At 36.2% G+C, this 14,627-nt stretch overlaps 1 protein-coding gene and 1 non-coding gene across 4 annotated transcripts; both read left to right on the plus strand.

Moving 5' to 3' along the window:
* The first annotated feature begins 333 nt into the window (after window positions 1-333).
* Window positions 334-6,081, plus strand: LOC114754132 (uncharacterized). 3 transcript variants are annotated; one of them, XM_028942876.1, is made up of 8 exons: window positions 424-546; window positions 644-717; window positions 1,084-1,304; window positions 3,479-3,694; window positions 3,981-4,060; window positions 4,886-4,961; window positions 5,370-5,492; window positions 5,588-6,024. In XM_028942876.1, exons 3-8 carry the CDS (start codon window positions 1,122-1,124, stop codon window positions 5,738-5,740), a joined length of 831 nt encoding a protein of 276 aa, XP_028798709.1. In that variant the 5' UTR covers window positions 424-546; window positions 644-717; window positions 1,084-1,121; the 3' UTR covers window positions 5,741-6,024. The 3 variants fall into 3 exon arrangements, with proteins under 3 accessions (XP_028798710.1, XP_028798708.1, XP_028798709.1); XM_028942877.1 differs by lacking the exon at window positions 644-717 and having other exon boundaries at window positions 334-546; window positions 3,479-3,645; window positions 4,016-4,060; window positions 5,588-6,081; XM_028942875.1 differs by lacking the exon at window positions 644-717 and having other exon boundaries at window positions 335-546; window positions 5,588-6,081.
* Window positions 6,082-7,338: 1,257 nt separating this feature from the next.
* LOC114754168 (small nucleolar RNA snoR28) lies at window positions 7,339-7,421 on the plus strand. Its single transcript, XR_003741124.1, has one exon. It is a non-coding gene; the product is annotated as a small nucleolar RNA snoR28 (small nucleolar RNA).
* Window positions 7,422-14,627: the final 7,206 nt, after the last annotated feature.

Here is a 14,627-nt window from a genome sequence, read left to right on the forward strand (position 1 = left end):
ATTTTAATTAACTTCATTCTTTTTAAATGCGTGAATAATAAATCATATTAATAGAGAGATAAGCAATTTTAATATATTCTTTGAGACATTTAAAAAATATTAATTACCTTTAAAAATGAGCAAAATGCCCTATATGCCATAGTATGAATGTATGATATTTTCCTTTGCTTGTTTTTGCCATCAAAGATTTTTCAAAATATATTTTATATTTATAATGGTCGCTAATGTGCTGGAAGCAACGTGGCACCGGACCGGGGATGGAGCAATGCCACGTCGTTTAAGACAGCCCCAGGCCCCCAGCCTATTTGCTGGATTTCATGGTGCTAGTCTTCACTTCGCTCCGTCTCCACCGACTCTGCGTGGCTGCCTGCAGCTCTCCGCCGTTCACCTCCGACGGCTGACTTGCGCGGCGAAGACCCTATCCGGAGAAGCCGCAACCGGAGCGTGTTTCTCTTCTCGCGTTATACGTACTTAGCAGCGTCATCTTCTACATTTCGATCATTGATCATGCATATACGGCTTCTTCCTGCATAAAAGGTTTCAAAGGTATCCATTAGTGAGTTTCCCTTGTGAATACCTATTATTGGCTCATTGTGAATCTGATTCTATAAGCAAACATCTATTTTATGCGGATGCAATGCAGGGTTAATAGACCGACAGTAGGAAAACGATCCACGTGCTGAGATAGAAAATGTGGTCATATCTATCTTTAGTTTGGTAAACCCAATCCTGCGTATATCATGGAATTTGGTAAACCATAATATTTGTAAATGATAGAATTGGAACCGTAGGAACTTAATATCGGTCTCAATCTTCATCATATTGAAAAATTTTATGATAATTAGTGTCAGTTTGCTCAAAGGTAAAAAAAGATAGGAACTAAATTATTGACGTGTGTGTGCTGACGGTCGCTCTTTGCTAAGTACGAGATTGACATTTATCTATCCCAATTCCAAACTCCATGGTTTGTGTTTTAATAGTTATCAGTGCTTGATATTGATAATTCATATTGGATTCGATACTCGGAAAATGGAAATTTGTAAGATTCCTATAATTTTGCTAATTGGTTGCTTGGTGAAGCAGATCCGTGGCTGATTTGGCTCCCTCAAAGCAGGGAAAAAATGCCTCTTTACGATTGTATGCTTCTATTTAAGCCTCATTTAAAGAAGGAACCTATCATGGATTTGGTTGCTAGGGTGGGAAAACATGTTTATAGAAGAAATGGAGTTCTCACCGATATAAAGTCCTTTGGAACAGTTCAGCTGGGCTATGGTGTTAAAAAGCTAGATGGCAGATATTATCAGGTGAGGTTTGATAATCGATGATGTTGCTATGATTGTGTTTACATTTGTCTTTAGTTTCTTTTACGAATATACATTTGGATAACATATATTATTGTAGCATTGTTGGCTCTGCATGCTTGCAATGAAGTTCCATTTTGATCCTCAAGAACTCAAGAATGCAACTGATATTTCGTTGTTTTATCTGATTTGAAGATTATAACAGTAAGATATAATATAATTCAATTTAATTGTTTGTTGAGATTAATGAAATGATTCCCCAATCTGTAAGATTAATTATTAGTTAATATGAGTCTGACGAGGCATTGTCATCTTCAACTCCTAAACTGCCTGATTTTCCCCTTTTGCCTGTTAGCCTCATTTTAATGACAGAGCTACTTGTAAGTTATTGATAAGTAGCGGAAGCCAAACTGCCATTTTTTGGATAATTCTGATGGAGTCCTGAATACAGAACTAGGGTCATATGTAAAATATGCAAAATACACATGCACAAATGCACGCACACAAATAGGCAAATCTAATGACAATGAGTTCCCCTGGTTATAGTAGGTATATTTTAAATACTCCACAATGTTTTTCCTCTCCTTCCCTCTTCATCATTTTAATTCTTAACTACTGGCAAAACCTTCCAAAACAGTTACCACTAAAACTACCCAAAAACTGAGCAGAATGTTTTTATAACCACCCTCAAATTGTGTAGAGCTTCCCAAACAGTTACATAACTATCCTCTATTGCATAAAAATTACTCTCTCCATTTCTTTTTATTAGATACAATTAACTGATTTATGTTGTTCGAAAGGTTAGTTAGGTGCACTAAACATGTGAAAATTGAATTTTGGTAAAAATGCCCTCCTCTGTGGAGAATGTGGATGGGAGAGAGAGAATTAGTGGCAAAAGAGATGAGAGAGACATTTATGTTTAGACAACTCCAAAATGTATGGTATAAAATTGACCATGTCTATTCAAAAAATTGTCTCTTATAAAAAGGGGCAGAGGGAGTAACTTAAACAGTTGCATGATAATGGATAAGGAAAATGAGATCCCATGAATACCAGGTTCAAACCTGCGCTCTCAAGGCAAGAACCAACCAGCACCATAACCTCTTGCTCCTAGGTATTCCCTTCTAGCTTTATTTCACCTGTGGCAGTTTACCCCGTGATTAAAGTCTTTCATTTTCTTGTTCAATTTGTTGTCCCTTTTTGTTGCCAGTATTTTCTCTATTCATTTCTTTCCATCATAGACAGAGATGGGTGCAGATTGTCTTTGTTTCTTCTCACCCACAAAACAATACCAGATATTTTTCCTTGATCTCTTTCATGAGATGGCTACCACGAGAATGGCATTCTGTAATGAAGGCTGACTAGGGTTTGATATGGTAGCCGATGGATGGAGATTAACTAGTCTCTGTGCTTTCTTTTGGTTTTGGACCCTTTGGTTCTTTTATCTTGGGCTTCTCTTAGTTACTGTTTTTGTTATTTTTCTTTTTACTGTTATCTTTGAGTAGTTTTTTTATCTTTCTGGATAATATATATTTTGATTTTTTATCAAAAAAATTAGATTGAATTGTTTTTTTTGGGCTAAAGCAAAGGTATCCTTCTATTAGAGGCAATCTTATTTGAGGTATTGTGGGCACTAAATGTGAGTAACTCTCCTAGTGGAAATTCAAATTTTGGTTCGTCACGTTGTGAGGGACTAGCGTTTTCTGCTAAATCAACCCTCGTTGGTTAATTGAACTTAAATTAATGCTGTTTAATGTTTAGGAAGGTCGGCCCATGAACAAAAATGATACAGCAGTCTTTCCGTGGAGCGCACAGCACATAGTTGCATGAGGAGCAACAGCGCGCACCTGAAGATGCTTTCAAACCCTTCCTCTATTTCTACTTTCATCCAACTCTCTGTCTCGTGTTTCGAAGTGGTTTCTTAAATGGTTCCACTATTCTCAATTCTGATTCCCACCCATGAATCCGTAGACTCTCCATTCATGTCTTCGTTTCAATCCTCCTCCCGCCTTGTCTCCTTCCCTCTCTATTTCTCTCCCAATTCTTAGTTCTTCATTTGGTCCGAAACACAGATTGGTAATAACCATCACCATCACCATCACCATCATGACTCTCGTTGCCGCTTCTTAGTGCCATTTTTTGGGGCTTAATTTTGATTTTTTTTCTTTTTATCGCAGAATAAGTTTAAGATCGGAAAAAACACAACTTGCAGGGCTCACCTTGTTGATGATGGTCCATTTTCTGTTGCAATCGGTGCTTGTATGCTCACTTCTTTGCTGTTCCCTGTCTCCGATGGTCAACAAGAGGAGGATGGTGATTCTGCCATTGATGGAACCGATACTAGGTTTGCGGTGATGGGGATTATTACTTTCATTCCTTATTTTAACTGGCTGGTAATCTGCTGTTCCTAGTATTTCCTCTATATTTGTTCAAAATATACAATTTGATTATTGAAAATTTAGTTCTTGGACCTTGAATTATCTGATTTATTTTAAATTGCAATGCAATCCACATATGGAGTTAGATACCATTTGATCAAATGACAGTACAAAAATGTATTTCATAAGAACTTTGAGGATTAATTCATGTGCTAAAATAAATCTGGGTGCTAAATTGACTCTTAATTTTGTGATAGTCAATCTACTGTAATTATCTTGCTTGATGTTTTTTGGTTGATAGAGTTGGGTTTTTGCATGGCTTGACACTGGGAGAAGACGTTATGCTGTGTATGCACTTGTCTATTTGGCCCCCTATCTAAGGTTGGAATCTCAAGATTAAGCTTAATTCTTTTTATTGCTTCATATTGAAGGTTCTCTATTTGGCCGCCCCCTCATTTTATTGATGCGCATGATAAGATGTTTTCTTACTTGAAAGTGTTCGTTACTTTGACATATTGAAGGTTATCTAAGTTACTGGCTGCTGTGTCGTACATTATGTTTTCTTGAACCAAAAAGAAAAGCTGTTTAATTATATATTATTATGGATATATCATATAAAGCCAAAATCATTTGGTACTAATTCTACTATATTACTATTCATTAATGTGACGTTTGCATAGTATCAAATTGATATACTGCTATTTATTAAAGTAATACTTGTAGAATATACAAACACTTAAATATTTTCATGAGTTTATTGTTCTGCCAAAAAAAAATTTAAATTTAAAAGATGAATAAATTGTGAAAATTAATTGCTTTGGCCTTTGATACTTTCTATTCTACTTTGGCAAACTCTTTCAGTGTCGTGGATTTTAGGGCTCCTGAATGTAAAATGTAAAATGCTTTAACCTTAATGTATAAGCTGCCAACCATTTTGTAAGAGCGTCTTTTTTGGGCAATCAATCTCATCTCCAGAAAAAGGGATATCTTGAATTTTCGTTGTAATTTGAGTCTTTGGACTTTGCATTTGATATGAGCCCCAAAGACAAATAGAATCATCTTGCATTCATAATTAAATAAATAAATAGTAAAACATAAAATATTAAAGCACATGGCATTTGATTGTTCAACTAATAATGACTAATGGCACTTGAATTTTATGTGATGCTATCATGGAATGTGACTAGTGAATGTTTTTTTCATTAGGTCAAACCTATCACTCTCACCGGAAGAAAGCTGGCTGCCTATTGCTAGCATTATTTTCTGCATTATTCACATTCAGGTATAAGCTAATGACTTTGTTTTATGGCCTTGGTTTCATACGCATTGCCTGTTTACACATTTTTGTATGTTATGGTAAACATAACTCCAAATCAAATCTTGAGATGACTTGCTATTATATAGCTTAAGAAGAACCTAAAGATCAGTTGATGCACATACTTGAAAAGATAATGCATTATGGAGCTTCCTTGGGACCAACCCATTTTGAAGCTATGTTGTAGTCAATGTTTATTGCAGTTCTGTCACCTATTTTAGTTATGAGTGTTAAGTCAAATCGCTTCTGAGCACTGTATGTGTTGATCTGTTATGTAACCCATTGCATAGTGTGTCCTGTCTTGTATTTGTGTTTGTGCATGTGCTTCGTAGGTTGTGGCCCTTCTTTTTACTGGTAAAGTAATTTCCATTGCAGCTAGAAGCAAGCATCAGAAACGGAGATATACAGGGGTTTCAAATATTCAGGGAAGTTTCAAATCAGATATCTTCGGCCAAAAGGAAGAAAGACCATTTGAATCAGAAGGAAGAAATGTCTCAGGTACACGCCGTGTTAATTTACATTCTAATCATGGCCTACTTATAAACAAGCTTTTTATACTCTTTAAAATGAACTTCCTTTGCTATATAATTAAGGGAAGCAAGAAAGAGAACAGGAACCTGCCACCTGTCCAAGAACAATCAAGGGATATTGGGGACTGGGAAGATCCTCAAAGGTCCACATCATTTCACCAAAAAACCACGAATGACAACTTGCTTGAGGATGATGATGACAATAGTAAACACTAGGATGCCAGCATCGTTTGATATTGTATATTGCATTGTCCATGGGTTCTTTATAGAAGATGGATCAAAGTGCTGACATACAAATAAACAACCGTGCATATATCACACTCTGTCATGGCCAATTCAGCTGTTGATAAGTTTTTCAAGTAGTCTGTTAATGCAATGCGGGAATGTGTTGGATTAAATGTGTGCCATCTAGGATTGAAACTTTACTAAAATTATACTGCAATTATAAATTTGTGAGCATACAGGAAGAGCGTGGTTGTATTTAGATGGAACTGTTTCAACATTTTCACAGACTTGTGCACCAAATTAGGCTTATAAACATCCCGAATCAACTTCAAGAAATCTTTCTTTGGCATACTAATGAGCAGCAACAAGTAAGACGCACTTAAAAGCATATAGTCCCTCATTTCATTTTCTTGCTTGACGAGAGTTTATCAATATCAACCTGACAATAGCTTACTAATGGAATACATTGCTTATTAAAATTGCCACTAGAATAGCAATCTATGGGAATGTCTCAAAATGAAGTGTTGTGTTAGGCATATGGGTTTGATAAATTTCCATGTTCCTTAGATGCCTACTTTAAGGACATAAAATGTTCAATTATTAATGTAAGAACTGGGTAATTAACTTGAAGAAATTAAATAAATTAGTTAAGTTAGTTATTTGTACTAAATGTGTGTTGACTTTTCTAAATTAGTATTTTTTTTATTCTTAATATAAAACATATTTAACTAATTTGATTAGATTAAGGAAGTTGGATAAGTTAGTTAATTATAACAAATATGACATGTTTTTTTTAAAATACTATAATTATCTTTTTTAATATCCTTTCTCCCTTACTTGCTTGATTATAGTTGAAGGAGTATTCATAAGGTAATTTAGGAGAAATTGATAAATACAAGAAATAGATCTTATATTTGAGACCAAAATTAACTTAAAAATTAGGTTCTATATTAAAAACTGGAGGAGTATTATTTAATTATGTATATGGGAACTATTCTTTTGTGGAAACACTTCACAATTATTACAAATATTTTGAAAAAAAATATTATGAATTTGGAAAATAAAGTGGATTGATGTTTTATATTTAAGAAGAGATTCAACTCCTGACTAATTTTTATATTTAGAACTAAAAGTAGTAATATCTAAATATGAGTTGCATGAGAACCTGAAATCCTCAATTCAATAAAAGTTGTGTTAAGTTTTGTATGGAGACTGATATGTGCGTGCACATATTACTGAATTTGGTCAATAACTTGAAGATCATTGTCGTTTGGTACAATTGGAATAATCAAGCTGAATCAATCGGCACCTGAACCAATTTTATATTTTTGAAATGGGACAAAATGATTTCTATGAACTCATTATATATAGTTCAGTAAGATGGCAGTAAGCAAAGCTTTCTCCTGGAAGTGAAGAGATGAAAAGGCTAACTGAGCATCATATAAAGAAAAAGGGATTTTGAAAACTTAGTGAGGATTCCAATGACAGAAAGCAAGAAGTCCGTATTGGCACATTTTCATCCTTTTTATTTTCCTGCATTCCACTACCGATAGAATCTATCCGACGCTGCTATGAAATGACTCCCATAGAATCTGCCAGGAGATGATATTGTCTGTTGTGAATATGAATATGACATTCATATTGGCACACTTTCAAATGTGTTGCTAAAATTGAAAATGAGAAAGAAATAATCTTATCACATAGTTGATAGGCTTTCAGTAATCTATACTTGTCTATAAACAAGAAATTGAATTGCCAATTCTAAAAACAAATAGAAAAAAATATTCTTTTTTAATCGGCCAACTTACTGCTGGTTTGCATGGAAAGAAAAATTTTGAGGAAAGAAAATGGGGGAGAAAAAATAGAGAGAAGAGAAAAAAAAATATTATCTGTTAGGATTATAGTTTTGATGATAACAAGTCAGAATTTCAGGGTTAAGTATTTTGATCGATCAACTGATCGAGCAATCAGTTATCGCTAAGGTTTCAGATAAATGATCAAGTATAAATCGGGTCTATAGTAGTCTTTTTGATCGAAGAACTATTCGATGAATAAATTATCGATAAAGTGATCGGTAATCGCTAGCGTAAATATCACATAAGACTTTGGGAAATTATCGATAAGCTGATCGATAATATCAGGTAAACAATCGAGTTACTGATAAGAGACCCAAATCTGAAGTGTATTTATCGATCAAGTTATCGATAAATCAGTCATCAATAACGACTTCGATAAAAGGTAACACTCTCTACTTGTTCTGCACATTAGTTCTGTTACAAGTTTATCGATCATATTTTCGATCATCTATTTATCGATTACGTGCTCGAACTTTATGCTCTAACTCTCTGAATGCAGGTGATCAAATTCACTGATAGATCGATAACTTTATTGATCACAAAATTATCGATCACATGATCGATAATCAATGTCCTTATCTACTCTTACTCAATTTTGCTAAAGCTAAATTATCGATAACATTATCGATAACTTTAACTTATTTGCTCAACAAAAGTTTTCACATAACGTGATCGATAAAGAGTCTAAGAATTGACATATTCGCATTAAGTTATGGTGAACGAATGTTCGATCAAGTTATCGATCACTGGTTTTTCGATAATATGATCGATCATCCAATTCCATGAAAATCATGTTTTCACAAAAGGTGATCGATAACCAGTTTCCTTGCCTTAAAGGATTAATCTTCTCTTCATAATTTATTCGATCATTTGTTCGAATATTCATTGTTCGATTAAATGTTCGATCTTTTCAGATAGCCTGTGTTCTTCATTGAATATATACATACCCATGGTTTATCGATAACATTATGCATTATATATTTATCGATAAGATGTTCGATCATCAATGACTGAAGCTTCATTTCAATAACATTTAAATTATCGATAATCTGTTCGATCAATTATGTGATCGATCACTTATTCGATCATGCAATAATTTCCTCTTTCTATGATAATTCTTAAAGTCAATGATCCAACACTTGATCGATAATTTTAGTGATCTACTTCGAAAAGTCTTCATTCTGGTTATCGATAACTTGATCTATCATCAAGTAATCGATCACTTTTTCGATCAAACTAAACCAGAATGACATTTTGTTCTTCTTACTGATAAATGATTTCGGCACAAATCCTTGAATGATAGATTAGCTTTCTTTCTGTATTCAAGATTAAAGCACTCACCACAAAACTCTCACTTGTTCTAAGTTTGAAATATGCAGATTAATGAAAACGAGTGCAACGGCTCTTCAACGGGATTACGTAGACTGCGACCTACAGTGTCAGAAACTCAGACGCATTAATGGCGGAGTTGTTAAAACCAGTGAAACACGCAAACGAAGTCACAACGGCTAGAAGCCCTTCCGTCTAACGGCTATTTAACGATATCAACTATAAAAGGCGCGAAGAGGCATTAATGAAGGAATTGAATACCTGAACTACCACCTGCGATTATTTAGTTACACATTCAATACTCTGTTTTTCACTTTACTACTGAGCATCAGTGTTTATCATTGAATTCACTCTGTAAGAGAGCCATTCACTACTCTTATTAAAAACTTGAGAGACACTCAAGAGTGTGGACTCTTGAGAGGGGTTGTATCCTTACGGGAGTAAGGGGGAGTGATTGAGCGATTCAATTACTGTACCGAGGCACCAAGAGCCCTGTCGATCTTGGAAGATAGTGAAATACTCAGAGGTGTTCTGGGGACTGGAAGTAGGTCACGTGGATTAGACCGAACCAGTATAAATCTTGTGTCTCCTCTCTGTGGTTAAAATTCTCCTTACTCTGACTCTCTGTTTTTATTCAATACTTGCACGCTTTTAGTTTTAAATTTTTGTAACTCACCCAATTCACCCCCCTCTTGGGTGAGATTGTTTCTAACATTTGGTATCAGAGCAGGTCTCTTCACTAAGGATTTAACAGTCCGAAGAGAGATCAAATGGCAGGATTTGGAGATAGCGTGTTACCGGAAGGATGCTCAACATCTAAACCGCCAGGCTTCAGTGGAGAAAATTATACGTTCTGGAAAATGAGGATGAAAATCTTCATTAAGGCCACAGAGTATGGGTTGTGGGACGTAATAGAACACGGCAACTATGTCCCGATGAACACAATAGATGGCCAGCAAGTACCCAAGAGTTCCACGGAGTTCAACGAGGAAGATAAGAAGCTGGTGACTCTAAATGACAAAGCGATCAACATACTCACGTGTGCGCTTAGTCAGAGGGAATACTTCAGAGTCTCAAGTCTGGAAACCGCGAAGGAAATGTGGGAGGCTCTGGAGATAGCTCATGAAGGAACCACCGGTGTAAAACAGAGTCGAATCAACACTCTCACTACCGAATTCGAGTTATTCAGAATGAAGGAAGGAGAGAGTATCCGAGATATGGAAGTCAGATTCTCACATCTCATAAATCACCTCACTGCACTTGGGAAGAAATATAGTCAAGAAGATCAAGTGAGGAAAATCCTGAGCGGTCTCACAAAAGAATGGGAACCGAAAGTAACAGCTATTGAAGAAACCAAAGGAGAATCCATTGGTTCGGTTGCAGCACTATTCGGGAGTCTTGCTGAGTATGAGAGCAAGCAAAAATACAAAAAGGAGATGAACGAGAAAAACCGGAAAGGCATCGCTCTTAAAACTCAAGTGAGCGAGGATGAAAATGAAGATGATCTTGATGATGATGAAATGGGCCTTATAGTCAAGAGGTTCAAGAAATTCTACAAAAACAGAACCGGAAAGAAGTTTCAGCCGAAACGCAAAATTTCCTCATATCCGAACGAATCAAAGGATCCAATCATTTGCTTCGAATGTAAGAAGCCAGGACATATCAAGGCGGAATGTCCCCAACTCTCCAGAGCAAAGGATAAAGAAAAGAAGAAAGAAAGATTCAGAAAGAAGAAAGCCTTCGTCACATCAATCTGGGGAGACAGCTCCTCCGATGAAGAAGAAGAAAGTGACGATGAAGAGACAGCTAATATCTGTCTGGTGGCCCAAGAAAACGAGGACTCAGAAACAGACGAGGTATGTCTCAAGGCATCCAGAACAAATAAATGGTATATAGACAGCGGATGTTCCAGACACATGACAGGTGACACTGAGAAGTTTACATCACTCAAACCAAAAGATGGAGGAAAAGTAAGCTTCGGAGGAAACCAATCGGGAAAAATTGCTGGAATCGGAGAAATCGGAAGTGGTATAGGCATGAAGGTCGAGGACGTGTACTACGTGGAAGGTCTGTGTCATAATCTCCTCAGCGTCAGTCAGAGTGCGGACAAAAACAACTGGGTAATCTTTGATTCTGAAGAGTGTTTAATCATAAGCAAAGATGACCTACCCTTGAAGAAAGAAGAATTGAATACGAAGCTGAGAGCTCCGAGAGACGGTAACTGTTATACACTTCAACTTGGTTCTAAAACTTCTGAAAACTGTTTTATTAGTAAAAAGGAGGAAAGTTGGATTTGGCACAAACGTCTTGCACATGTCAACATGAATCAACTTTCAAAATTAATAAAAAGGGATCTAGTTGTTGGTTTACCAAAATCCAGTATGAACGCGATGATGTTTGTGATGCTTGCCAAAAAGGTAAACAAACAAAATCTTCGTTTAAATCAAAGAAGATAGTTTCAACTGAAAGACCTCTCCAAATGATTCACATGGACTTGGTCGGTCCATCTAGAGTAAAAAGCTTCGGTGGAAATCTTTATACTCTTGTAATAGTTGATGACTATTCAAGGTTTACCTGGACTTTGTTTCTTTCCTCTAAAGATGAAACTTTTAATGCTTTCAGTGTTTTTGCCAAAAAGGTCCAAAATGAGAAAGGTATATCTATTGTGTCTATCAGGTCAGATCACGGAGGAGAATTTGAAAACAACGAATTCGCAGACTATTGTGAGGAACATGGAATTGACCACAACTTTTCTGCACCAAGGACTCCTCAACAAAACGGAGTAGTTGAACGAAAAAATAGAGTACTCACGGAGATGGCTAGAGCAATGCTAAATGAGAAAGGGGTCTCACAAGTTTTCTGGGCAGAAGCAATGAGCACAGCCTGCTATATTTCAAATAGAGCCTACATCAGAACACTGCTCGGGAAGACTCCATATGAATTGTACAGGGGAAGAAAACCCAATTTGTCACACCTAAGGATCTTTGGAAGCAGATGCTATATCCACAACAACAACAAAGAAAACCTGGGTAAATTCGATCCTAAAGCTGATGAGGGTTTGTTTCTTGGCTACTCTAATCGTAGTAAAGCATATAGAATTTTCAATAAACGAACCTTTACAATAGAAGAATCAATTCATGTGGTGTTTGCTGAAACTGAAACAATTTCGAAACCTGTAGATGATGATGCTGAAATCGTTCAAAATTTTCAAAAACTAGATTTGAACAAAAACTCGAACAAATTATTTTCAGAAACCGTTTCAGAAAACAGGGATGTTTTAAACGATCCCTCTTTACAAGAAAATCTAGAGCAGCCAAAGGCATGGAGACACAACCGAGATCATCCTCTGGATCAAGTCATCGGTAAAGTCAATGAAGGGGTCAAAACCCGGAGACAAATTGTCAATGAAGTTCTTTTCTCTGCTTTCATTTCTCACATTGAGCCCTCTAATATTGACGAAGCACTATCAGATGAATTCTGGATAGCTGCGATGCAGGAAGAACATAATCAATTTGAGAGAAATCAAGTTTGGGAATTGGTACCCAGACCAGAAGACCATCCGGTCATTGGCACCAAATGGGTATTCAAAAACAAGCTCGATGAATCAGCTCAGATTGTCAGAAACAAAGCCAGATTAGTAGCAAAAGGCTATAATCAAGAAGAGGGAATCGATTATGAAGAAACGTATGCTCCTGTAGCTAGATTGGAAGCCATACGAGTTCTTTTGGCTTTTGCTTGCATCAAAGATTTCAAACTATTTCAAATGGATGTTAAAAGTGCATTTCTGAACGGTTATATATCCGAAGAGGTGTTTATCGAACAACCTCCCGGTTTTGAAAATTCAAATTTTCCAAATCATGTTTACAAACTTAAAAAGGCTTTGTATGGTTTGAAACAAGCGCCCAGAGCCTGGTATGAACGACTTAGCCATTTCCTTATAGAAAAAGGATTCGAAAGAGGTAAAGTGGATGCCACACTTTTCATCAAAAGAAATAGGAAAGATCTTTTGATTGTTCAAATATATGTAGATGATATTATTTTCGGTGCTACTAACGAAGATCTCTGTCAAGAATTTGCTAAGCTTATGCAGGGAGAATTCGAGATGTCCATGATGGGAGAATTAAACTTCTTTCTGGGATTACAAATCAAACAAAAGAAGAACGGTATATTTATCTCCCAGACGAAATATGTAAAGGAGTTGCTGAAGAAATTCGGAATGGAGAATGCTAAAAGTGTAAAGACTCCAATGAGCTCAACCTGTTCGCTTGATATAGACGAAGACGGGAAAGACATAAATCTAACAAGATATAGAGGGATGATCGGTTCCTTACTATACCTCACTGCAAGTAGACCAGATATTCAGTTCAGTGTGGGAATGTGTGCGAGATATCAGTCAGCCCCAAAGGAGTCGCATGAAGAAGCCGTGAAGAGGATACTCAGATATCTTGTAGGAACTCAAAATTTAGGAATCTGGTATCCAAAAAGAGGAACTGAATATTTAATGGGTTACTCAGACGCCGATCACGGTGGATATAAAACAGACAGAAAAAGCACCAGTGGACAATGTCAATTCTTCGGAGGATGTCTTGTCTCATGGTCAAGCAAAAAGCAAAACACCGTGGCAATCTCCTCTACTGAATCAGAATATGTAGCCACTGCCTGCTGTTGTGCTCAGATCTTATGGCTAAAACAACAAATACAAGATCTAGGAATCAACTTACGTGAGATTCCAATCTTATGTGATAATACGAGCACGATAAGTCTGTCCAAGAATCCAGTTCATCATGCTCGAACCAAACACATTGATGTTCGACATCACTTTATTCGTGATCATGTTCAAAAGAAAGATGTAAAAGTTGAATTCATCCCCACTGAATATCAGATAGCCGACATCTTCACAAAACCACTAGACCAACAGAAGTTCAGCTACTTCAGAGGAGAATTGGGAATGGTAAATCCCAATGAATTGTAAGAAATTTCATACTATCTCTCAAGATTAAATGTTTAAATTTATTGTTTTGATGATAAAATAACTAACTTAAGCATCGGAGTATGTAGAAATTTGTTTTGCAGGAAGCTCTGTTTCGATGAAGAAAAACAGAGGTAAACAGAGTATGAGATTATCGATCAATTGATCGATAATCATGAAGGCAAGTGGGAGATAATTTATCGAACAACTGATCGATAAATTCACTTTGTAAAGAAAGGGAATTACTCCAACACTACAATTATCGATAACGTGATCGATAAAATAAATATCGATCAGAACATCGATCAAGAGCCTCAAGGTTCCGAGACTCATCCGTCAAAATTGGTAAGCATTGATCGATAAGCTGACCGATAAGCTTAATTATCGAACAAATATTCGATAAATTACATCAGGTACGCATTTCTTTTTACTTATTTTATCGATAATATGTTCGATAAATGCATGATCGATAACGTAATCGATAAAACTGATCTTTGTTCAAGTGTGTTCTTCATAATTATCGAACACGTGATCGATCAAGTGTTGATCGATAACTTAATCGATAATTTCAAGAACTATAACGGTACTGTTCTGAAATCCATTCGTCAGTTTTTCGAACCCTAACTCGAACATTTCCCGTCCCCTGCTCTTCGCAACGGTCGATTTTCACCACTATCTTAAATTCTTCCACCGTTACACCGATCGAATCCTTCTCTGCTGCATT

The sequence above is a fragment of the Neltuma alba genome, unplaced genomic scaffold (assembly GCF_004799145.2).
Source record: "Neltuma alba isolate B1F8T4 unplaced genomic scaffold, ASM479914v2 tig00010087_pilon, whole genome shotgun sequence".
Taxonomy (NCBI): domain Eukaryota; kingdom Viridiplantae; phylum Streptophyta; class Magnoliopsida; order Fabales; family Fabaceae; genus Neltuma; species Neltuma alba.